At 43.5% G+C, this 25520-nt stretch overlaps 1 protein-coding gene and 2 long non-coding RNA genes across 3 annotated transcripts in view; 1 reads left to right on the forward strand and 2 right to left on the reverse strand.

Annotated features, from left to right (window-relative positions):
* The window catches only part of ATP10A (ATPase phospholipid transporting 10A (putative)), a 110396-nt gene extending 108782 nt beyond the window's left edge, over nt 1–1614 (forward strand). The window contains exon 21 of the mRNA XM_014892538.2: nt 512–1614. Coding sequence (XP_014748024.1) covers nt 512–1217 — 706 coding nt within the window. The 3' untranslated portion in view covers nt 1218–1614. The remainder of the gene's footprint in view (nt 1–511) is intronic.
* LOC148224884 (uncharacterized) lies at nt 1331–20169 on the reverse strand. Its single transcript, XR_015801614.1, has 2 exons — nt 15715–20169; nt 1331–6851 (listed from the first exon to the last, which is right to left on the reverse strand). It is a non-coding gene; the product is annotated as an uncharacterized LOC148224884 (long non-coding RNA).
* A 115-nt stretch (nt 20170–20284) lies between these two features.
* LOC148224885 (uncharacterized) lies at nt 20285–25399 on the reverse strand. The gene is made up of 3 exons (XR_015801615.1): nt 24405–25399; nt 24154–24331; nt 20285–21521 (listed from the first exon to the last, which is right to left on the reverse strand). It is a non-coding gene; the product is annotated as an uncharacterized LOC148224885 (long non-coding RNA).
* Between the last annotated feature and the right edge of the window lie 121 nt (nt 25400–25520).

A 25520-nucleotide genomic window follows, 5' to 3' on the forward strand; every position in this document is an offset into this window, starting at 1 on the left:
TACTCCTGACCACAGGAACAGACCACAACTCCTGGCCGAGACCACAGGAATGGGATAATTGTAGACTGTTGGTCAAACCTCCTGGCCATGCAGAGGTTTGCTACCCTGTGAGGTTTTCTGTGATGCTTCCGGATTCAGTCCATCCTCACATAAAATGCACAGTGCACAAATTCTGATAGTATGTTGAGGACCTGCTTGCCTATTTGTAGATGTAGGAGGCTTGCTCTGCAGAGTTATCCCCATTGCCTTTCCTTGTCAGGAAAAATGAAAGACTGTGTAATCACAAGGTGAATCACTGGCTAAAGATACAGATTTATTACACTGCATAATTAAGTTATTAATCAAAGTATTAGCACAGCATTCAGGGCTGTCCATCTGCAAGCTTTCTTGTCTAGAGCGTTAGAGCGTTATTTTTCTATGTTGTACTTTTGTCTTGGATATTTTCCCTCTAATAACGTATTGGGTATTTCCTTCTTTCATTTCTTCTCACATGCCCATTCTCATCTTGCAGATTCCTGTACAGAACCCTTCAGGGAACACTATTCCCAACCCAGCTTCAGCTTGGACGCCAGCTGAGTAAACTGTCCCCTGAGAATCGCGCCCAGCTTCTTGCCAAGTTGAATGTAAAGGAGACAGTATGTCAGACACGACTCTTTGCAGACAGCTTCTCCCCAAGCCTTGGCTCAAATGCCAGTGATTCTTACAAGGCTAATAACCAAAGCACTCCTTTGCCAACCTCTCCTCAAACAAGGGAGTCACTTTTCCGAGAGCACGCAAAGGCAGAACATAAAACAGATCAGACTGCAGCTGCCTCTCCCCAGGGTGCTGTGTTGTTTGAGGAAAACAAGCTCCCCTCATCAGCAAGCAGTCTGGAAAGGTCCGTGGGGTTTCATGAAGTTCGATGTGGCACTTCAGAGGTGGAGTCGTTGCCTGTAGGAACAACATTCCCATGGAGCTCAGCAGTCGACCAAGCTGACTTCAGTTTGTTGAAGTGGATCACATCAACTCCACTGTTCAGTCACATTGGGACTGTTTTACAGGTGTCATCAAGCAGTTTACAAAACGAAACACAGGACAGTATGTGTGTGCTTGGCTCTTCTTTGCATGTGGACTTCAAAGGCTTGAAAGAAGAGAGCTCAAATAACTTGCAGGACAAAACAAAAGGAACCCCAACTGATCGTTGTAAAAATGACAATTCCGAGACCACCTTTTTATGACGTGGGCCATAAATATATTTATATATTTTCTATTTGCACACATTTATAGTGAGATTACTCTATTTGTTTCCAAAGGTGAAACAGAAAATAAAGGTACAGAATGATTATTTAAGAATGTTTAAATACAGTTTATTGAAATAAGAGCTTTAAATATAAAAAGAAACACTTGAAAGTTCCATTTATATTGTTTTATTTTTTCATCTCATTTTGTAAAAAAATGCCTTTTCTTTATTTTTCAGATGCTTCTCTATTATTCTGACACATACTGTAAAAGCAAAGGATCTATCTACCATATTTGAAAGGATTAGATTCAGCAACAATTATTGATATCATTATAGGCCATTCAGTAATCAAGGAGGAAAAACCATGATAATAAAGAGTCACTATATTCCATCCATCATCTGCTTGCCAGTGTATTTTGTCACTGAGGCAAAGCTATGGAGTTATTATACACTTCTCTGTAAATGTTAACAGTATTTTACCACCACATTAATAATACTGATATTTTATAAATGACACCATGTTCTGATATTGCAGCCATAGCATTTGATGTGTCAAACAATAAATAAATGACCATCCATATTGCAAAGTGACTTCCCAGTCTGGCATTAATTGTAACTCAGCCGTTCCCTTGGAGGAGCTGGTGTTTGGCTGGGCATGGCTGTACACCATGCTGTACAGAAAGCTTGCTGCTTGTTTGTAAAGAAGGATTTGGTGGCAAAGAGCTGGTGCCTCTTGTCTGCTCTAGAGTTTGAGCTGGGAAGCCTGTGATCTTGGGTGCTGGAGCACTACCACAGCCACTGTTACTGGAGGGCTCTGTTCTGCTGCCAGTGGGGCGAAGGACTGGCAGAGTGGGATTTTGTGAGGCACCTTTGCTGTTGTTTCAGCCAGGTTAGACCGAGTCCCTGAGATGGTGAAGCCGAATGACTAACTGTGAGGGTGCATGCTAAGCAAGGTATTTGGGCCTGGCGTAAAGCAGGCTGTCTCCAGCCCTAAAAGCAGGAAGCTGCACTGCTTTCTGAGGTTATCTCTGACCTGACCTCACACGGCTGTAAACCCCAGACTGCCACTGGTACATGGGTGTGCACTGCCCTGTGCCAGCCTGATGGATCCCAGGGGCTTTAGCCTGGCACATTGCTTGGTTCTTTCACACCTGGCCACCATGACTACATAGGAATTATCTGCTGCATTTCTTTTCCTCATCACAGGTTTTCATGGTCTTTGTATTGCTTGCCATCAGTTTTTCTAAGGCCACAACTTGTTCGTGCCATGCTCTGTGCCTGGCAACTTGCCTGCCATGTGGATTGGCTCAGCGTGGTAAGACACTCTACCTACCATCTGTCACTTGCTAATTCACTCAGGATCTTTTTTTTTCCTAAGATTTATATACACTGGCCTCTTTCCCAAAGGCTGAATTGATAATATGATACTGTAAAATGCCAATGAAAGGAAGAGATGAAAGCAATGTAAATAAGAGCAGTCAGCCTGTAAATATGTTACCCTCATGAAACATGACACATCCGCATGTAACTAAACTGCTTTTGGGGATCAGAATTGACTAGGGACAGGGGAAAGGCACTAAGGGACTCGCTATTGCAGTCTCCTGTGAACAGCTTTTAGCATATGATTGATTTGAAAAAAACAAACCTGAAGCTGAGCTTCTTCCTTTTACCCTTGAGATAAAGACGAATCTTGGTTTATATGTACAGGTTCTAGTGGAGGAAAGCACACCTATTGACTCATTTGTTACTGGCTGAAAATGTGCTAGCATTCCTCTGCTATAATAATTGTGATAGAGATGGGGCAGTTCAAGTGGCCTCTCAGTTTCCAGAAAGGCAGGTAGGGCATCTGCCCTGCCAGTGCCAGCACGAGCAGGAGTGTGTGTCTTGGCACACCCCTCTGAAGCAGGGCAGATGCTGTGCCCTCAGAGCACTCTCCACTCACTGGCAAGGCAGCCTGCAGCACTCAGCTGCAGGAACTCCCTTTGCAAAGGTCTCTAGCTGGGGGAGACAGCTCCCTGTCAGGTATCTCTGCTTGCCCTACCAACCTGCTCAGTATTGACAGTAACTGTTGGGACGACTGCAGGTGAGTTTTTTGCAAGGTTGGCTGGCTGTATTTAACACATCCTGTGCAGAGATTGCCATTGTAACTAACTCATCTGTGTGGAGATGCTGTGTCTTTTAATGTCAGAGGAGAAGTCAAATGACACTTTGAAATGTGTAAATGTTGCCATCTGGTTAGAAACTTTCATCTGCTTGTAAAACAGGATCTCACAGAAAGACACAGTGTCAGATACCAGGTGGGCAGAGTTCATAGATTTGCTGGATATTAAATTCAGTCTAAGAGTGTCACAGGGTCATAGCAGGAGCTTGCCAGGGATGTTGCAGGTGTGTGCCCTCTCTCAGTTACGGTAGCAGCCCTAACAGCTGGGTGAGGATCCCCTGAGCTTATTGACTCCTCTGCATCGGAAGTCACCTCCTTTTCACAGCAGGATTGGTGTCCCAGAGGCCTTTGTGGGATTTGCTGGCAGCAGAAAGAGCTGGAGCATCACTGGGCTTTGGCTCAGAGCTGCATTTCATTATACTCTTTTCAAAAAGAACCTAATTTCCTCTCTGGCCATGCCTTTGCAGTACAAGATTCGATTTAGTTGTTCTGCTTTCAGTGTTTCAAAAATTATTTCCGTAAGTAAGAGATAAGAAGGGTTCCTTTGAGACTGAGAGGTGCTCACAGATAGATGTGTTAAGTTGCCACTGTGGGTGTGACTTGTACATCTGCATCATATATTTAGGGAAACTGTAGATCTCAATCCTCAGCTGCTGTAACTATCATAGCATCTCCAATATCTGCAAGCTGACTTACCCAGCTGGGAATCAGGCCCCCATAACTGCTCTATTTTGTTGCAAAAACAAAACAAAACAAAACAAAGCAAAAACAAAAAACAACCTTAGAGATTTATTTTGAAATACCTAAGGTGTAAATTAATCCCCTCCTACTAAAAGATAAAATATATTTATTGTGGCAGCAATCCTTCAAAAATGTATTCATTTAATTTATATAAACCAAATAATCCTGCTGACCTGAATGGAGCAATGGGCTCAGCAGGGTTGCTGCTGTGCCTACAGATAGGAAGGAAGATGTGCCACACTGAGGCCAACATGTGCCATACCCACACAGGGAGTTAGTTACCTGAAGGCAAGAACCAGGTCAGCTGGATGTCAGCAAGCAAGTTGTCTCCATTTTCTTTTGGGAGATACATTGTAAAATAACACCAATAAAGTGTAAATTAAAGCACAGTTTGGAGGGGGGAAAAAAAGCCCAAACAGATTGCACATTTGGAAAGAAAATATTAAGCAAACTAATTATTTACATTTTAAATCACTTCTCTCTTTAGCTGCCAGAAGACAAACACATCAAAGCATGTTACTTGCTGGGCTTTAGGACTTGTAAACATTTTGAAGCTGCTATTAATATTTGAAACATTTTAGCTAAATAAATGCTAATTTCTTTTTGAAGCTGTATACATTGATTTTAATAAAATAGAATAAACTTGTAAAGTTATTCCTGTTGGTGCAGTTGAGGAGTTGTTGTATCAGGCAAAACAAAGCTTTAAATGTGTGTGGCTAATCCACAAAAATCATGCAACTCTTTATGAAAAGATTCCACAAGGCAATTAAAACAGTACCCTTGTTTGTGGTCTTTCACCAACAGCAGCCCCCTGTACACTGTTTGAAATATTTGCACTGAATTCCGCAAGCACTTCTGTGTCTGCTTGATGTTTCTGGCTGAAGTAGTCCCAATGAAATTAATGACTGAGAAGAGAGTTGTGAATTAAGCATCATAGTGGTCCCTATTTCTTAGTCTTGTTTATGTGAACCAACTTCTCAGTGATTTATCCATTTCAAAAAATCCTACTGGATGTAGAAAGATCTTTTAGAAACAGCCAGAAGTGTTGTATCAGGATGGCTTTCTAATCTCAGAAATTATACCTCACACATATGCCAGGGCATTAGAACTGGGCATATAAATGTCAAAACATGAACAAAACAACCTTCCAGTGTTTTTTCCAGGCTTTTTCAGTTATACATCACTGTTCTGTGTGCCCAGTCATGAATCTGCTTGCCACCCTCCTGCACTGGCTGTGAAACCCTGGTTGAAATTTCCTCAGACCTTTTCAGGTAATTCAGAGACTGCTCTTGCTTCTATTACATTACTTCCTCAATGACCTTGCTTTGAACTTTAACTTATCATTTATTCACACCCAATTCACTGCTCAGGGCAGCAGTCTGTGCTTGCTCCTGAAGGCTCTACCCACTCAATCAACAAGTACTGCTTTGTTATGCCTTGAGCCATCTTTCCAGTGTCATGCTCACCTTTTGCTCCGCTGCAAGCTTAAACATCCTAAACATTACTGACTGCCCAATCCACACACACAAGATATGGAGGGTCTGAGGAGGTTTAGTTATTCAAGTTGCCATATTAAAGGCTTCTGCATGAATACTGGTTTCAGTAAATGGAGATGTTCAGCTTAAAATAAACTGTCAAAACTGTGTGTGCTTGAATCATCTGGTAGTGACAATTTATAAAACATAAACATATATCTGCATCAAAACTAAATAAATACATTTTTTAAAGTCTTATGTTTTTGCAGCAGCTGGTTCTTGATCAAGACTGATCTATGCCTTGGGGATTTTTCAGTCCAGCATTAAGTGCATCCATGTGCTTTTGTAAGGGAGCAGTGGCAGTTCTGAAAACAATGCTGATAAAGCCATGCACTGTGATGGCACAGTAACAGGTATGTGTCAAAGGCACTGCAGAAGCCATGAGAAGCAGGGGCATGCACGTGCAGCAAAGTGGGGGAAGGAAAGGCATTGCTGGATGCTATTCAGAAGTCCTGTGGCTGTTAGAAAGATAAAGGGATCTTCAGAGCTTCCCAACTGCCTTTTTTTGCCTTTGCAAAGGTTCTGCACATCTTCCTCGCTGGCTGCTGGTGGACTTGACTTCATTAAGCTTAAATTTTACTGGAGCTGTACCACAAGTGAATTTGGTTACTTGCAGCTGAGAATGGATAAGGGGTTGGAACTGAACTGATGCTGACTCAGTTGGAAGTAGGTCGGCAATTGCTTTGCAAACAGGGACATGATGGCTGTGCCCTGGTCAGGAGTTCTCCCAAGCAAGGGACCAGGGCAGGTCCCACTACTGGTCCCACAGTTCCTCCCTGTGTGTTTGAAAACCAGGGCAGGAGCCATAGCAAAGGGATGCCAGTGCCCTCCCAGAGCGTAGAGACCAGGAAGAGAAGCACCAGATAACATGGCAGAGAAACTTCCTGCTTCATGAGGAATCTCCTGTGCCATTGCACAAAAGCCTCCATGTTTCTCTCCCATGCTCTGCAGTGTGAATCCTGGCCATCAGAAAGCCCCAGGGATGGTTGCACTTCCTGCAATGGAAGATGCTATGGGGAGTCCTCTGCTGCCTCCTGAAGGGGTTCCTGAAGCACCTGCACTGAGGCCACTGTCCCAGGAATGACAGGCACCTTTGCCAGCAGCAACAGCTCCATTGGTCACCCCATGTGCCTCTCACAAGGTTCCTTTCTTCTGAAGGAGACTCCATGTGGTCACATCACACATATATCTTCAGCTGAAAAATACAACAACAAAATGTTCTGCCCCGGCATAAGAGGTTCAACAGTTAAAGATTTACAAATGTCTCTGGGTCTGGATACCCATATCCAGATAAGGATTTTCCAGCTGTCCTGGGCTGTGAAACCCTGTAGTGTATCACACACTCAAAGAGATCATGGTGCTTTGGTGCTTTAAAATTTCCTGTGGTTTCCCAGGAGCCTGGCCACCCCTAAATCTCAAAATCTAGAATTAGAAGCCACTGTTGAAAATGGCAACAGTGTCATGGAAGACTATGCTTTATTTACATGAAGAAGAGCAAAGACCAACTTTTAAGGAAGGTTTTTCTATATAGCTGCATGAGGAATTCTCTCTATTTGGAGCAGCAGCTTCCATGTGGCTTTAAGTGCACATGTTTGCTCTGTGCAGTAATGTCTCCCTTGATACATGAAGTCCAGCACTACATAAATCCTTCCAAGATGAGGTGTAGCAGATCCTTGCCAGGGCAGGCAAAGACAGCCGGGTCCTGCAGCCAGCTCTGCTGCTGGAAGGGCTTTAGCTGGGTCAGTGTTGGAACTCTGGAAACTGAGAATTTTAGACTTTCTATGCTGATAGGCACTGGCCCCCAGGAAAACACTGCTTTTAACCTGAGGCCGTGGAGAAGGCTTCCAAAATTGAATAGAACTGGCATCACAAGTGTGTAGTTTGAATAAAGGTGTGTAGTATCATATGGCAGAAAACTTATAATTTAAGGTTTCAGAACATAGCAATATATAAAAAGCAAGAAGGAAATTTTGGGGTGGAAGTTTTGTCCTCCATCTTCACCTTCTTCTTCATGAGTTTGGGTGATCTTATTTAATTAGATTTAAAAATTCACATTGCGGGTCACGAGTGATTAGTTATTAAGTTAAAAGTAAAAATAATTTAAGTGTCCATTCTTAATTGGATAATTTAGCCCTAAAAGGCCTTGTAAAGAGAGAAATATGTCTCAATTTTTAGCTTGTTAGCTAGAAGTGCTGTTTAACTCACTGTAATTTAAATAAGAATTAATAAACCTGAGTCCAAACAAAAAATACCATCTCTCGAACATTTAATCCCGACTCTAACAAAAAAAAGGCAGTTAAAAAAAAAATAAAAGCTCTAAAAGTCCTGTTTCATCAGCTCATCTTGCAAGCACCTGTCTGTGATGTAGCCCTGTGCAAGGTATGACTAAACAAGAACCTTCTTAAAAGCAAGTTAAAGACATCAGCATTTAGTTTACTCATGGCTGTTGCTGCAGCACAGAAATAAATACACAATGCATGGAAATAGTCTGTTAGTGAACACAAAATGCTTGAAAGAGCCTTCTGAGAGACTTGGAAAAGTGTAAGAGCTGGCCAAGGTGAATAAAAGCTGCTCAGACCAGGTGGAGTGTCCATTCCCTCTTTAGGGAGACAAGCTGGGACTTTAATTCTTCTTCATTATCTGGGCAGTTTCCCTAGTCAGGACAGGGTGCAGGTTTCCAGAGGCAGTGCTGACTCAGAGCTGGACCAAGGGGCCTCTCACTTTGGCCCCACAACTCCTAAAGACAGCACTGCTGTGTTTAAACACAGCTAAAATTAGCATTTCCTGGCCCAAAATTCCCCATGGTATATTGCTAGTGCTTGTTCATCACATTTTCCAAAGGCTGCAGGTTTTTAAGTCTGCAGTTTATTCCTGGACCACCCATTTTATGTGCATGAAGGCACTGAATTGTCCCTGCAGCCAGACTTGCTTGGATGTAGTTCCTATCTTTTCACCCTTCCTAACTTTCCTTCCCAAAACACAATGCCCACAAAAATCTACTTGGACTTTTAGAAACCCAAACCACAACAGAGATATTGCTCACCATTTGCACGCCTAGAAACAAACCAGAAATGTGCTAAGGAAAACAGCAGAGATGCCTCTTGTTTAAGCAGCATTTTGGCTGACACGTCCTTCACACCCCCCACAACTGCCCACTGAAGGGCCTGATGCTGCTTCTTATCCTAATCTTTATGTGTAAATGCTTCAAAACTTGAGAGCAAGAAGGGAGATATTGAGCTTTTCACTTTAAAAACCTGAAAATGCAAAGCTCTTCCTTTTCTTTTTCTTTTTTTAAATCAAATTGCTGATGAAAATGTGGGGGTTATATTTACTAAAAACCCAAATTACCAACAAACTCTCAATCACACGTGTGTACTGTTAGAGCTGCATGAACCATTTTTATCCTGAGTGGGCTGGGTGTTTGCAGTTTGTAAGATCCCTGTCATTTTGCAGACACAATTAACTCCATAGCTGGATTGTTTTGCTTAACACTCAAGAACTCAATAAAACCATTATAGCTAAAAGCTCCTTGTAAGATGATGGAAAGTTTGAGTTGGCTTCATCTGGAAACTGAGGGCAAATGATGACATCATGGGAGGCATTGCAGGCAAAGACTCCTCTCCCCTGGGGGTCCATGGAAATTTTTCATCAGTTTTAGGTACCAAAATCTTCAGTTCATCTGAAGTTTTCTAAGCTTTGAAGATTAAGAATGAATTAATTCATTTATATCCAAATGTACTGGTGGTGTCTGCAACCATCAAAAACAGGTGGCAGCATTTCCTGCCCATTGAGTGTTGCTTTCAGCAAGGCCCACAGTGCAAGGAAGCCAAGCTCTTGGATTATTCAGTGCTAAAGAGAGAAAGAAAGATGTCAGCTTTTCCAAAAATACCCCATGTGGTTTTATTGCATTCAGTTGGCTGCTGTTGTAGCCCACCAGCAACCGCCCCCTTGCCAGATGGCTCCTGCTCATCCAGGACTGAAGTCGAGCAGTGACTCCTGTCATGAGGTTTTGGGGACACATCAAAAGCTGAGAGGTCTCAGTGGATACCTCTGCCCCTCCCTGTCCCCAGGAAGGGGTCACAGTGGGAGTGGGGGACGGTCCCAGCCCTCTCCCAACCCCTGGCAAATCTGCACCTTCTCCATTGCACAGAGCACCTTCTGGCCCCACACATTCCCCTCCAGAGGCAGCAGCACAAGCAGAGGAAAGTCATGTCCAAATACATTTCCAAACAAGCATCCATGGACTATTCTCCTCCCTGCAGCTCCCTGTTCTCATCCTAGTCTGATATAACCATTCACTGGGATCTTGCTTCAGCCAATTTTATTTCCCCATATAGCATTACCACGATTTCATCCCATGCACTTCAGCTAGGGCTTGCTCTTTGTCTTGGGGGCTCTTTAGAAAAATAAAATACAAAATATCCCATTTTTGGGAAGGGCAACTGACAAGGGACAGCTCTGGAGCACAAGCCCTAAGTCTGTGTGCATCAGGATGTGCTTTACCATGTAAACAATTTTACAGGTATAGGTGCACCACCAGTATTGTCCATTCTGTGGAATGTGCAGAGAAAACCTGCTTAAAAAATTAATAGGATTCATCCCATGTCCTTCTCTTCTCCAGCACTGCTCTGAGTGTGGAATTTCTCGTGCCAGGCAGCCCTGTGCCAGGGACAGCTATTCAGCTCATCATCCTTGTCCATCCTTGTCCACAGCTGGTCCCTCCAGCACAGTCTGGAGGTCACTGCCTCTGGCTGGGCCAGGCCAGGGGTAGCTCTGTGCTCAGGAGCTGTCACAGCCCACTGCTGTGTTTTGAAGAGGAGAACACTTTTGTTTTTCAAAGAAAGCAGAAGGAAACATGCAGACTTCGTCATGTTTAAATAATAGACTTTTGAACACTACTTAGAGGTAATTCAGTGTCGTTTGAAGAGAGAAGCAATTTACATTTTTTTTGTATGGTGTTTGTTTGGAGCAGGAAAAAAACCCAAGAAATATAAGTGACTGAATTACCACACTGTGGACTTTTCTTTTTAATCACCTGCTTGAAGTCCAAAAAGCCCTTGTATCCTTCTGTTCCCATCCCTGGCTTTCATTTCCATCCACTTGTTATCTTCAAACAGAAAGTGCTTCTGCATAGAGGCAGGGGAAAAAAAGTTAGTAAAAAAACCCCTGTATTTGAAAGCAACATGGAGATTTTAAGCCTGTAACTAGGTGCCTTGAGACAAAAGCTAAGCTTCAAGGGTCTCTCAGCAGGAAAACCATATTTTGCTCCTTACAAAGTCAAAAAAGAAAGAGTTAACTAAAATCTGTAATATCTTCAATTATATTTGCTTCAGATATAAGTGAGGCTTATCCTTAAGAAACCTGTTTGAGACAGGTTTCTGAAAACTATTTAAAAGGTCAGGATATTTTTATGCCACTGTTAATCTGGAAAAAGGCCATACTACATTGAAAATTGAGCTCCCTAAAATAGCACTCACAGTGCTAACTAACCCTATACCTAATTACTACTTTTGTCCCATCTTCACCTCCCCAACCTCCCCCCATTTTTTAAGGGTGTGGGCTCCCAAGGGTCCCTGGGCTCTGCACAGGGCACACCCTGTGCTGGGTGGTGCCTGGGCACAGTGAGTGCCTGTCTGTGTCAGACCGTGACAAACTTCCAAAACAAGCTACCACACAAAGGCAGACTTGTCTGCTGCCCCAGCCAGTTCCCAAGAGTTTCCTATGCAGGGCTGCTCTGTTCTAGAGCTTTTCTTTGGCAGTGCAGGGCAGGCAGATGAGCTTTGGACCCAGTAAAGAAATAAGATGCAAGCCAGGAGAAGAGTCATAGTGGGGAGAATTAATTCTTTTTCTAGCATTAATAAGGAAAAGAAGGTGCCACAGTTCTGCTGAGCTTTAGTGAGGTGTTTTCTTTCATTTCATCTCCTTGATAAACATGTGGCTTCATAAATCTTGGCACTCAGCATTCCTCTCTGCAATCCTTTGTAACTGAAGAGGAGATGCCTTTATTCACTGGCTGAGGAGTGAGCCCTGTCTCTGCACTAAATTATCCCAGTACGTATATTCAGTCAAAAGCCACAACTGAATAAACCACTCCACTCACGTTTGGCTCTCTCTAGATGAGCCAGGGAGGGCTGCTGGAAAGGCAGAACCTTCCCCCTGCTCTAGCACAGCCAGAAAGAGTAAATGAATTTAGCTCCAGTGACAGGGCAGCAGGCTATAGACAGTGATGGGATTCAGCAGGATGCTACAGGATGCTGTGGAGTGCCACGGGATGCAGCAGAACCTGGTGGAGTACAAGATGTGCTCTTGTGCCACAGATGCTGCCTTGGGCTCTCCAGGCTACTGGCAGGGACAGGATGTCACCCCTGCAGAGGCAGCTGCCACCATCCCTGTGTAAATTCCTGATGGTAGATAAAAGCCCAGTGCAGGTGCAGAGGAGTGGGCACCCAGCCTGCTCGAGCCTGCTCAGTGTACAGATGCCAGCTTTACTCCCCTACACAAAACCTGAGGGGTTTGCAGGTGAACGCGTTCCTGTCCGAGGCAGATTCCTCCTCTCGCTGAAAAGGGCAGCACAACTTGACATCTCATTTTGGCACCCAGCATGGCTGTATCTTGCATTTGCAGGCCAGAGCAAATTGCCTCGAGGCCCATGTAAGTAACAATTACAGACTGAACTGATCATCTATCAGACCACCAGGATGGAGGATCCCGGCTTGTTTCAGCCACTGGGCCAGGAGGAAAACTCACTGATGACTCCCACTCAAGCCATGAAACTAAGCCCAGCAGGCACAGAGCAGCTGTCCTGACTCTCGTGCCACCTCCCACCTCACAACCAGATATTCCCAACCACCTCTGCAGACAGAAATTCTCCTTTGGGAAGCACCCAACAGCAACAACAGCAACCCCTTCTTGTTTGTTCCACATGTGCTTGCTCCAAGAAGGTAACAAGCTTGATACCAAAGCAAGACCTTCCACTGATTCTTGACAGAATGTGGCACAACTGAAAAATTAAAAAAGGCTGAACTTAGACACACAGACTGCAACTACCCTAAGAGTGAAGTTTTTATGCTCAGCATCCAGCCTCTGCATCTGTGGAAACACACACACACACCCCCTCATTTTAGACTCCTGTTCACAACCATCCATCTCTTTCCACCAACCTGAGACAGCACACTGGTTAAACAATGAAGCTACAGTTAGCTGGGGAGAGCTTGATCCTTTTTTTTCCTGTTAGTCCACAGGCCACCTTAACTTGGGGACACTCTAGAAATTTTTTTCCAGAACTCATAAAAATTTGTATGATTTTTTATTATTAAACTACCATCACTTTAATTTGCTTTCTCTCAAGCTAATTAATTAATTTGGGCTTGTCTGTGAATTTCAGGTTTCTTTTTTATATTGGGTTTTTCATGGTAAGGTTTTGTCAATGGGGGACTACAGGGCTGCCTTCTGTGAGAAGGTGCCAGGCAGTTCCCCTGTGTCCAATGAAATCAGTGCTATCTGTAATGGTGGTATTTGGACCACTTAATTAGTGGCGTGTCTGAAATTTCTTCTGTCTTCACTCAGAGTCAGGATTAAAAAACATGAAGGAGACAAATTTTCTCGTGCTAGGGCTTGGTTGTTTACTAAATCTTATCTAAAGTACAGAGAGTTCAGCAACACTTCCAGCTACCAGCTAAAAGTGAGCAAAATGGAGGTGAACCTAGCTAGCTACAAGGTCTCTTAAAGCTAAACTGTCCAATAGAGAATTACCACCTATATTATTTATACTTTTAACCCAATAACCAAACTCCTATGATCTGCACTGCAGCACTAACTATCCAACCAGAAACTACTACCTGAAGTCATGAAGAAGAAGGAAGATGAGCACCAAAAGAGACACCACCCAAAATCCTCCAACTTGTCCCATACCTATTACTATATTACAAAAACCTCAAATTCAAAACCCTTCACCATGTGAAAGCACACACTTCTATTTAATATTAACTAGTTAACAACTGTGACTTTAACTCCATCATTTAAATTTGGAAGCCTTCTCCAAAGCCTCAGGTCAAAAGCAGTGTTCTCCTGAGGGCCAGTGCCAGAAAGCACAGAAAGCTCAAAAATTCCAGGTTTCTGGGATCCAACACCATCCAGCTCCAATAAAGCCCTGCTGCCGTCCAAGGCTGAGCCCATTGGTGCCAGTGGGATAACAGATTTAAGAATGGACAAATAACTGTGCACAACAGCAGCTGAAACAGAGGAGTGAGAATATGTGAGAGCCCTGCAGACACTGAGGTCAGTGGAGCAGGATGGGAGGAGGTGCTCCAGGCACTGGAGCAGGGATGCCCCCACAGCCTGTGACAGACCATGGTGGGGCAGCAGTGCCCCTGGAGGACCTCATGCAGGATACCCAAAGGATCCTGTGGGAAGACCACGCTGGAGCAGCCTCCTGGCAGGAACTGTGATTTGGATCCTCTGTTGGGTCACAGGTCCTGCCAGCAAACCTGGTCCAGCATGAGACCCACTCAGGAGTAAATTGTTCCTGAAGGACTGCACACCATGGAAGGGACCCGTGCTGGGGTAGTTGAAATGGGAAGGACTTGTTTCAGAGAAGTTCATGGAAGACTGAGGTTGAGCCTGGGATAAAAAAGGAGGTGGGGGGCAGCTGTTTTAAAATTTGGGTTTGTTCCTCATTACGCTACTCTTACTTGGTTGATAATGAATTATAATAAATTAAACTAATTTCCTCAAGCTGAGTCTTGAGTTTTGCTTGTGATAGTAACTGGTGAGTGCTGTGTCCCTACCCTTATCCTTACCTATGAGCTGTTTTTTATGTTTTTCTCCCCCATATCCAGCTGAGGAGGAGAGTGATAGAACAGCTTTGGTGGCTACCTGGTATCCAGTCAGGATCAGCCCTTCACATATTTATTCATCTACTCAGTAAAATACAATCAGGTTTTTCAAGTGCTTATTACCCTTAAAAATATCCAAAAGCACATAAAATGAAGTACTTTTTTTTACTTTAATTGCTGTAAGCTGTATTGATTTAGGAAAATGTCAGCTGATTTTTTTTTATTATTATTTTCTATCTGAGGTACTTCTAGAGTTACTGGCCACAACACACCCCTGAGGTAGAGCCAGAACCTGGCAGTGCATGACTACAAAGCATCCCACCCCAAATACTGCTTTTAAGCCTGGTCACTCCCTTGTTTTTCCACTTTTTATTTTTTGGGGGGCCTGTATTCATACTCAGTTATTGAAAGAAAACTTCTGCCTGAGGAGTGGATTCTTCCTGATGCTCTTTAAAAATGAGGGCCCTGTTTTATTCCCTCCTCTCACTGTAGGAAGCTATGGTCCAAGCCTTGCTCCATGAGGAAATTCTTATCCATCTGGGCAGCACTCTGCATATAACAAAATCTGGGACCATTTCTGCATTCCCTCACCAGAGCTGCCATTACTCTTATGAACCTGTCATCCTCCTGGGCAATGTGACTACTGGGGATACCCTAGCAGCCTGAAAAAGGCCAGCATGGCCTGATTCAAATTAGATTAAAGAGGGATTTTGCTATCAGAAATTTTGAAAAGAAGGGGTTTTTTTCAAAGTATGGTCACTTGTGGTAGTCAGATCATCTGACAAAAGAGAAAGGATTTAGGAGGTTTGAGTTAAAATACTGCCCCTCCTGATGTCTGGGTTTGTCCTATTTCCTTCAGGGGGTTGTCCTATTTCCTTCACCACTAGCTGAAAAGGATCCTTTGTGCCAATAGAAATCCCTTCATTAGCTGGTGTGCTTATTTGAAGCTCTGAAAATGCTGCCTCAGGTATTTAGATCACAACTACATCATGCAGCTGGGAAAGTCTGTGGAAAACACTGCATTTTGCTTCCTTTCTTTTTTTTTCTTCTTTTTTTAATTTTATTTTTAGGTATGGCTGTGGCAGTACAGCCAAGAATTTTGCTTGCTAGGAGGGTGACCCCACCCTTGGGCCAGGGCTGTGAGGGTAAGGCTGTCTTTGTCCCCAGCAAAGCAACCATGGGCCATAACATCAGAGGAGCTTCACAGCCTTAGAGAAAACTCACCAAAGGATCTCCTTCCTGGGGAATGATCAGGGTCTGAGCCCACCCTGGGCAGATGTGGAATACAGGGTGCCAAGACTCCCACATCCAGAAGAGAAAAGTCTCTTTCTTTTCCTCCCCGTCTCCTGAACAGGAGAAGTTGAAGTGCCTCAACAAACAAACAAACAAACAAACAAACAAAAATATATAAAATAATAATAAAAGAGGAGGGAAAAATCTACACAATCTGAGTATCATATTGTGTTACTTTTCTTCCATGCAAGAACTACTTGTCTTGGAGAAAGTTATGGCCAGTGGTGAGAAACTTGCTGGATCTCTGGGCTTGACACAGGTTGTTCCTGCCCTGAAGATTTGGGTTGTGTCTTGGCAAAGAGTGATCTGCCTAGGAGACCAACAGTGGCATATGAATTTTTCTGTATACTTGTCCAGAAACTGAATACAGTCTATTCCCTTTTCACCTTCCCCCAACCCCATGCCCTCCCAGTCTCTCCCTGGGAAATTATTTCCAACAGGGCTTTAATGTATTTTCTTTCCTGGGAATCACTTTCTTCTTGCTGGCAGAAGGTGGGAAAATGAAGCTGCCCTTACTGAGAATGAGAGATTTTTAAGCTCCAAAACACCACCCTGGGGATGTTTCAGCAGTTACATCTGAACGCAGGGCTGAGGGTGCTCCCCAGAGCCCTCTGAGAATGAAATTATTTCAGTTCAGTCCATGAGAGAAGTGCAGGATGAGGCCAGAAACACCAGGCAGAAATCCTGCAGCTTAACCAAGAAACAAATAAAACTCTGCTTTCTGTGGAGCAGCACCTCACTGCCCCAAAATGACCAGGAATTCATGGCAGGAATTGTCCTGGGTTTCTTTTCATGAAATAGTACAGACAGGCCCTATAGAGCCATTTATTCTTGAGGTTATCAATAGAAGGAATCCTGCATTTTAATTTATGCTAAAAAAGCAGATTTTTTCCGAGTTTCACCAGTTTCTGGTTGAAGCTTTGGGCTGAGCCCCTCACTCAGATGTGAGGAGGCAGAGCTGAACCTGTGCTGCTGCTATCAGTGGTGTCACACAGCAGCTGCCCTGTGAGGTGGCTGCCATGCCCCGAAATGGCTGGAGTGCCCTGAAATGCTAAATCACACAAGCCCTGTGTTGTCTATGGCAGCACAATCTCCACTCCTGCATGCAGAGTTAGGCAGAGACTGGCCCCACACCTTCAGCTTTCTTTCCTACTTGTCCAAAATGCATCCATCCTGGAGCAGAAATATGATGCCCCTTGCTTTTGCTTCTCAACCCTCCTCAAAAAGCTGCTAGGGGGAGGACAGTAGAAAACCTCTGTATTCCCTTTTTTCCTTTTAGCATTAAATAGAACACAAACAAGAAAACAGATTAAATAACATGCCTTTCAGGGCATATGTTGCATAATACTATAGAGAGCACAAGCTTTTAAAGCAAATCTCTCCACTAAAATTAAAACAAACTGCTCTAAATAGCATTTTCCAGGCTCAGCGGGGGCAGGGGGATGCCGATTTCCATGCTACTCCTCTGCAGCTTGTTAGCAGGCATTGTGAAGCATATGCACTTTCCTTAAAAAATGCACTTAGGCAGTTATTATCCAGCCTTCAAATTATCTGACAACGTGTGCACTTGCATCACCATGGCAAGGATATTCTGCACTCTCTTCTGTGCAGGTATACAGAAAACAAATAAATCAGAGTTTTTATTCTTTTTTTTTTTGTCCTAGCTCTCAGCACCTGGCCTTCAGCCCGAGATGCAGATGGGGAGGTTGGTCCAGAAGCTGCATGGCTGTGGTGCATGTAGTTATTTGTCAGTGGGGCTTGTTTTCATCCCTGCAGGGGCAATAATATAAAAACTGCATCAAGACTGAGATGAGATAAGAAACTGCAGAGGGCCTGGAGTCTTAGGGAGGCAGATGGGACATTAACATTTGAAAATGACATGGGGGTTTTTCCAATATCCACATGTTCCAACTAGATTTTTGCAAACCATGCACATCTTTCAGAAGAACCCTTCCCCCCCAAAAAAAGAATTAAAAAACGTATCTATGAAGAGCCTTAAAAGTTAAGGCATTAAACATTTCCATGTCTTAATTTTTGGAAAGTTGATGGTAACAGAAATCCAAGTACAAGTATCCCAAGGAGATAAGAAAATCATAATTAATGAATGTTATTTTCAAAAAACAACCTGATTTTAGGGCTCAATAACATCTTTATAACCCTATGTCTTGCAACTTAGCAGGACCTGAAGCAAATACTATACCTGACTTCCATTGCCTTATATCCTTTGGCCAGAAAACACCAAAGAAAAGCTGAAGGACTTTCAGAGGTAGCTCAGTACCCTTAGCATCAGCATTTCTCTAACCTCTCCCTCAGTTTGAGAGCAAACAAAGCCCTGTGTGAAATCCTAGACTGAGTAATTTTCATTTCAGTCATCTTCCAGCAGAGACCCCATGAGATTTCAAAGAGCAATATTGATCCATGTATATTTTGATAACAAAAGTATGCACTATGTTTGCCCAAATAAAGCACTTTTGGGTTGGGTTTTTTTGGAACCTGGCTGCTTTAAATTGTATTTTGACTGCATGGAGAGACCCAGGTTTTCTACATTTAACTACTGTATTTTCACCCAGAAGGGCATTTTGTTCTATAGTTCTTTAATACTGTTAGCAACATTTAACTCAGCATGGAGCATAATCATAGCAACCATCTATTTACTTGATGGAGCTGGTAAACTGGAAGAAACACATGCACAAAAGGAAGGAGAAGAAAGGGCTGAGCCTAGAGAGGTACAGGAGCTACCAGCTGCATTCTGAAACTACAGAGTTTCACTGGTAAAAGGTAAAAAGCAGGGTACTGGATTTCAGGGACAAAAATATAACTAAGAGATCTGATTCTCAATCTTTGAGGCTACAAGTCCTGCAAAGATGTAGAGATTATTGCCTTTAGCAACAAGCAGCAGAAAGCTTTCATGTAAAAGTGTAGCAGGAATTCCTATCTGGTTTGTAGACATAATTCAGAGGCTTTTTACACGGTTAAACTGAAGATACGTGCTCTAAAAATAATTAAAACTGGACCTGAATATCATCTGGTGCTCTGGGGAACATCCAGACTTCCCCAGCCTGCCTTGTTTGCAGACCAAGCTCAAGCAGAAAGATTTTCATTCACTTCATTATGTTTAAGGTGGAGAAGGCAGCCCTCTGTCAAGGGGATGAGTGCTGCTGCTCAGCACAGTGCTTCTCAGCCCTGAGTTCCCTAAAGGGCTGCAAATGTCCAGCCTCCAAGACACTGCTGGCTGGACCTCCCACCTGAGCAACCAAGAACACACCCAAGGTAAGCACTCAATAGCACCAAGGTTTCTAATTTCAAGTGCATCCATCCCAGTCCTAAAACTCTTCATCCTTTTTAAGAGGATCTAAATGATGAGTATTGCTCCACATTGTCAGATCAGAAGCTTTACTGGAGAGGGTTTCCTTGTCAGAGAAAGAAGACGGTCACAGGCTTTGTGCCAAGGCCAGAGGACATCCCTGGGGATGGTTGTGAAATGCTTTCAGGGTCTGCTCCAGAGGGCTATGGAGGGATTTCAAGGAAAATGCTGCACCCCCAGGAGACCACCACAGCAGCAGTTTGGCTCCCACCTACTTTTGGATGTAGAAATTGCTCTGTGCAGCTATTTCCAGCAGAGCTGTGGTTTGCTGTTGTCAGGCAGTGTAGGTACTGGAAAGAGGCACATGCTTCTCTATTCATCGTAGGGGAAATCTCCACTAGTCCTGTACAATGATGAAGTGAAGCTTAAAGGAAAAACTCTGTATTTTCTGAGGAATTTGCTCTTCATTTAAAAAGTTAGTGATTTGAGGGCCAGCAGCCCAGAACAATCTGGTTGTGCTTGGGAAGTGCAGGGGTCAACATACCCATCCTGGGGCATCTGAACTTTTCTGTAAGCTTGGGAAAAGGACACTCAGAAATGCCTGGGCTTTTGAGATAGCCCCAGTGCCCCAGTGTAGTGGCTGCCATACTCTGGAGGGGTGTTTAGAGATAGAGGCAGCTCCAGGGCAGGTGCAAGGGAGCAGCTGCCCCAGGCAAGCAGGTGGGTGGCCTCTCTCTTAGGGATTGATCGCTCCCACTGCTGTTAGGTGGTCTGTGCCTACTGATGTAAGGGCTTGAGCTGTGACTACCTCCGGGGGACATGTTGAAGCTTCCTTGAACTCACTCACTCTTTTGTCCTGCCACTGCATTTGCTAAGGCATGATATCCTGCTGCTCCTTCGGGTGTTGCTGCTGTGATCAGACCTGGCTATCCATCTATCCAGACTGTCACACACCCCCTGTTTGCTGGTTCTAATGCAGGTTTTCCAAAGTACTGAAGAGGTTTATTACTATATAATGCACTCAGCCTAATCAAAGGAACTTGGTAGAGCTGAAGAGGGGTTGATGGAGCTTCCCCAGGGGAAAGTCATCTGTTTGGGCCCGGCCTTACAAGCAAGGAATTATACTTACTCACTCTATTACAAGACAAGAATAAGCTGTCTGGAGCAGATCCAAAATTACCTGCTTCACTGCTAAAGAAAATGCATCAAATCAAACTGTTGCACGTGCCTCTGCTCTCAACCATTAGTGGGAATTAGTATTTCTCATGCAGCCTCCTCCTGTCGTTTTGTCTTCAGACCCTGGCACTGGGCTGCTGAGCTGATCCTGCGAGCTGATTTGAAGGTTGCATCCCCTGGCTTGTTTTACACTGTGGGAGTTCTGTGCTGCAAATGTGGGAACTGGGGACCACTTCCTAATGGCAGAGGGAACTAACTAAAGCACGCAGATAGAAAGTGCACCACAACACCTGCTCTCTGCCTTCCCAAAGAAAAACAACCCTTCCCCCCTCCAAACATCCCATGTTCATCCAGATGAGCAGTCCCAGAGGTGAGTCCCGCATATTGGAGGAAAGTGGCAGTGTGGTTTCTGTAACTTACACCTCTGATTCTGTTACAGGAGAGAAAAGTGCTTTCATTGCCTGGTTCTCACTAGTCTGGCACCTGGATTTCTTGCCTGTTGTTTTCACCAAGCACATTTTTTCAGTGTGCTGGATCTCACCTGCCTCAAAGCATAAATACAGTTAAAGTGTGTTTCACAAAATATGCTTTTCCTACTGCTCACAAAAAACAGAAAAGGGATAGTTTTGTCCTGGCACATAAAACGTCAATATTTTTCCTCAAAATATGCACATCAAACTTGTTTTCCAGTCAGCCTTCCTTTCTGAAAATCGAAAGCCTTCCTCTTTCATAAGAAATTCAAGACCACAAAACCCAACATATTTTAAGCAGAAAATATTATTTCCCATGAGGACTGGAAAGCTAGTCACAAGGCATACATCCCTTTTTCTTCTGTGGTATTCACAGACATATGTATAACATACATTTTAGGAGCAGGTGACCAGAAAACTACACTGCATAACTCACATTTGTGGACGTATCTGTGACAGAAGAGATAGACTGGACTCGTAATTTCCCTCTGAGCCTTTCTAAGCTGCAGAAGGCTTGAGCCCATGTAAAAAACTGTGTGATGATCTCTAAGGTCATTCTATGATTCCATGCCATAGGTACAGGTACAGGTATAGATACACTTTTTTTTTATAGTAAAATACACTTTTCCTCTCAGGAGATAAATAAATGTCTGCAGGGATTCCTGACTATACCAGCCTCCAGAAAAATATACATGTATTCAGACATATACTCACACATGTTGTCTATGTGTAGTATTATAGGAAGACGAGTTTCAAGCTTCCTCTGTTTCATAAGTGCCTCAGCAGAACTGCATAAACAAGCACAATACAAGGATATAAAGGGTGTGGGAGTAATTTTTTATAACAGACGGTAACACAAGTAGCTGATAACAGCAAAAAATAAGTGATTGCCTCAGAAACTGGAAGTCTCTATAGCTGAATGGTGCATTTTCTCCTTTTTGACCTCAAGAGCATTCAGGAGTAAAAGGTGAGTGTCCTGCTTTGCTGTCTCATTCAAATCTGGTGCTGCAGCTGAATTTGAGCACTGAACGTGTGCTCAAGGATGCATTTCTCTCCCATTTCTGCTCTTGTTTGCAGACAGTTAAGAGAGTATTAAATATTACCAAAAAGGGATGCCAAAATTAAATTCTCAGAGGAAGGCATTTTTCAAAGATTCCTCATCGTTGATAACAATTTCATCTAGTAATATTCAGGGGGAAAAAAAATCAGAAGTGTTTCAGCTGGTACCTGAGTTCCATGAATGCTCAAATTAAGGAAGCTCAGAAGTGAAGGGCACGTTATCAATAGTAATCATATTAATAGATGTGATTGCTGATGGATGTGGCTGATGGCCTTGCAAATATTGCATACAATGCTCTTCTTTTCCTCTTTTTTTTAATACATTGCTTGGCACAGCTATCACTCTCATTTTTCTGAGCAGGTTTCAGGGCAATGTGGTCTCTGTGACATTGACATGGTGTAATAAGGCCAATGTTGACTCTCAGTAAAGCACTTCCCACAGCAAATCTTGCTGTGCTGCTCCCTAGTAATGACTGATCCACCCCAAAAGAGCTGCCCACCAGATGGTATCTGTTACAAATGCTCATACAGCCCATGCTAAGCCAGTTACAGGATTTAGGTCTGTTCTCCCACTTCACAACGTCACAAAAACATAGGTGACAAATGTTCAGGGGATGAGAAACATCCCCTTTGCCTGTGTGAAGGGGCAGTGCAAACAGCAGCATTCAGATAACTGGGAACAAAAAGCAAGGTCAGCTGCACATTCCAGCAGATATGCAATGAGCTGAGTCTGTTCGTTATCTGCTAAAGGGACTCTAGATGACTGTGGAAGATCTGAACTTAATGAGATAAATCCCACCCTTGGGAAATCCAGTGCTTTTTCTGTATTGCAATCACTTGGGCTCATGACTTGGGGTTTTTATGCTGCAAGTACAGTGTACTCTACACTATGATCTGGTTCCCCACGTTCTGCCATGGGTGCTCCACCTGCAAGCAGCATATCCCTCCTCAAATCTGTCTTGTTTAAGAATTTGTATAATGTTGAAATATTTGGCCATTTACAAACAACCTGCGCAGTCTGCTATCGACAAGATCTTATTTTGAAACCATTTTAAGACACAACTAAACATATCTCTTTTTTTTCCCAGAAAATAGACACTTACAAAAATAATTATTCCTCCTCAGCTCTGAAGTGTGATAACACAAATTGCAACATTGCAAACTAAAATAATTTCATTAGGAAGATAAGCCATATCCATCTCTCTTTTTTTCAGCACTCTGAATGGCTTTAGCACAGCATTGAGGTATTTCTCTCCCTCCTTCCTCCACTCCAGTCACCAAGTATTCAACACACTTGCTGCTAGATCAAAGGCAGCCAGATGATTCAAAGATTTATAGTATTACTTAGTAAGGGCAAGTGCGAAAGTCAAATGGTAACTTCCCAAGAGACTGATTGCTCTGAACTGCAGCTAATACAATTCACTGACAGAGACTTATGAAGACATTAGTTCACACCAGGGCAAAATAAAACTGCCATGTGGGCTCTGGTGTTATTACCAAACCCCTATCAACACTGCTGGCAAGTTACCATTCAGAAATATGGCTGTTTTCAGCACCCATGGACCCCAGCATAGTCCACCTAAAGTTTCTAGGAAATTGTGGGTATTTTTCATTGGTACTGGGTTTTCATACCCAGTGAATGAAATGGTGAAGGGCTCTGCTTGGCATTGCATGGCCATTTCACCCCTTAGAAACCCTTCTGCAGTTCCATTGTTTACAACTCCATTTATTCCATTGTTTACAGCTCCATTTAATCACTGCAGAGGCAGACTTTCTGTGTGTTCCCACGAAGCCAATGTATCTCTGTGGCAGTTTGCTCCATCCCACCATGGCTGGAGCCAATCTGAGTGCATCTACTGTCACTAAATGGCCAGCTTAGGCTGCTGGGGGACACTCTGCCTGCACACAGGTCTGCACCCAGCAGTGGCCTGGAGCTGTGCTTTGAAGAGGAGACACATGCCTCATTCCTGTTGTGCACCAGCTTATCACAGGGCTCAGCATCCCTGCACCCACTTCTGAGGCTGGTTCTCCTTTCTTGGTCAGTCCCAGTTGAAGGCTGGGTGGATGGTCTCACTGTTTGCACCAGGGCTCAGCTTGGCCTTTCCCTGTAGTGAGTAAAACAGGAAACTCCTACCTTTTTCTATTTCAGTTTTAGGAATTTTTTTTTAACAGGCCAGATGGAGAGGGAAATAACAGGGAAGGGTTGAACATTTGTTTTCATTTAATGAGTTTTGCACTTGCCCTAAGAGTCTGCTCAGGAGAAAAACCCTTGCAAGCTTTAATTTATACAGCAGCAGTAAGGGAAGTTATGGGGAGTGGGGGAAGGGTGAATAATTCTGTTGTAGCCTTTCTTTCACTTACAGAAATAAAATGTATTGAGATCCTGGGAATGTCTGTTGTCTTCTGGGAGCTTTAATTCTCTGCAGTATCACTCAGCCCAGGGAAGACTAATAGCTGAAGGAGTCCTCCACTGATCACCTCATTACCCTTCGAAGACCATCGAGGGAATAGGAACCTCTGGAGGAGTGAACCACTGTTTCTAGGGAGACACGGAGAGTTTCATTTCACTGTGATGCAGGTTTTCTATTTTCATACAATAAAAAATAAAGTACCTCGATTTGCAGAGACTTCCTGGTAGTTCTCTTCACAAGAGCTGCAGATGCTCCCCTCAGCACAAACCCACCCTGGTCCGTGTTCATGTCTTTTCATTTATTCTGGCCCGTTCTTGGTGTGCATCAAATTCTTCCCACTCAAGCTTAGAACAGTGATTTTTACACCCAGCAATGAGACAAAAAAAGGAGACTTATCACTGAATATGTTTGCTCTAGCCCTGTCTCCCTGGATAACAGCTATGCAAAACAGAAACCTATTTATTCCCTGTTGCTGCTATACAGTCTTTACCCTATTTTGCATTTTGCCTGAGAGAGTGAGTCACAAAGATAGCACCTCCCATTCTTTCCCAAATGTCCTCACAAATCAGACCCCATTTTCTCAAGCAGAAGCATATTTCCACCTTGGCAAACCAGACAATTTAGTGTCCAGAGGTGATGGTTTGCATCCACACAGAGCTGGCACAAGAACAAAGTGACCCCTTAAGCTTTCAGAACGGCCTTAAGAAAGACTCGAACTGTTGGAAGAAAAAGGTGTCAGAAATAAGTGCTGGAACTTCTTCCTCTCATCCAAGACATCAAGCTTGAACCCCATCTCACAAGTCATTTTGCCAGAGGAAAGGAATTAACCCTGAGGAGTCCAGTCAAGGAAACCCTTACATTAAATCCTGACCTTACTGAGCAGAGTTAGACCATAAGTGAAGACCTTCCAATTAGCATCTCACTAATGGATTGGGTGACACTGATAAAGGGAGGACCAACAGGTCTTCTTGTGGTCTTCCAAGGTTAGCTGGGTTGTTTTACATGCAGGATCAGTCACAGTGAGACAAAGCCCTATACCTGTGACATTAATGCTGGAAGACAGCAGCATTTCATAGGGACATTCATACAGCAGGGATAGCCTTGCAAAACGAAATGGGAAAAATAAATAAATGTTCAAAGCACAAGTAAAAATTTTAAATAGTTTTGAAGCACCAGGCTGTGTACCATTTATTCTGTTAAACATTCAGCAGTGACTTCTCATTGTGACCTCAGCCAAAGACATACATTGCAAAACACGGGCAAGATTACCAATTTTTAAGAGCCTACTCTTCATGACAGGTTAAACCATAATTTTGC

This window comes from Sturnus vulgaris, chromosome 2 (assembly GCF_052056855.1).
Source record: "Sturnus vulgaris isolate bStuVul1 chromosome 2, bStuVul1.hap1, whole genome shotgun sequence".
Lineage (NCBI taxonomy): Eukaryota > Metazoa > Chordata > Aves > Passeriformes > Sturnidae > Sturnus > Sturnus vulgaris.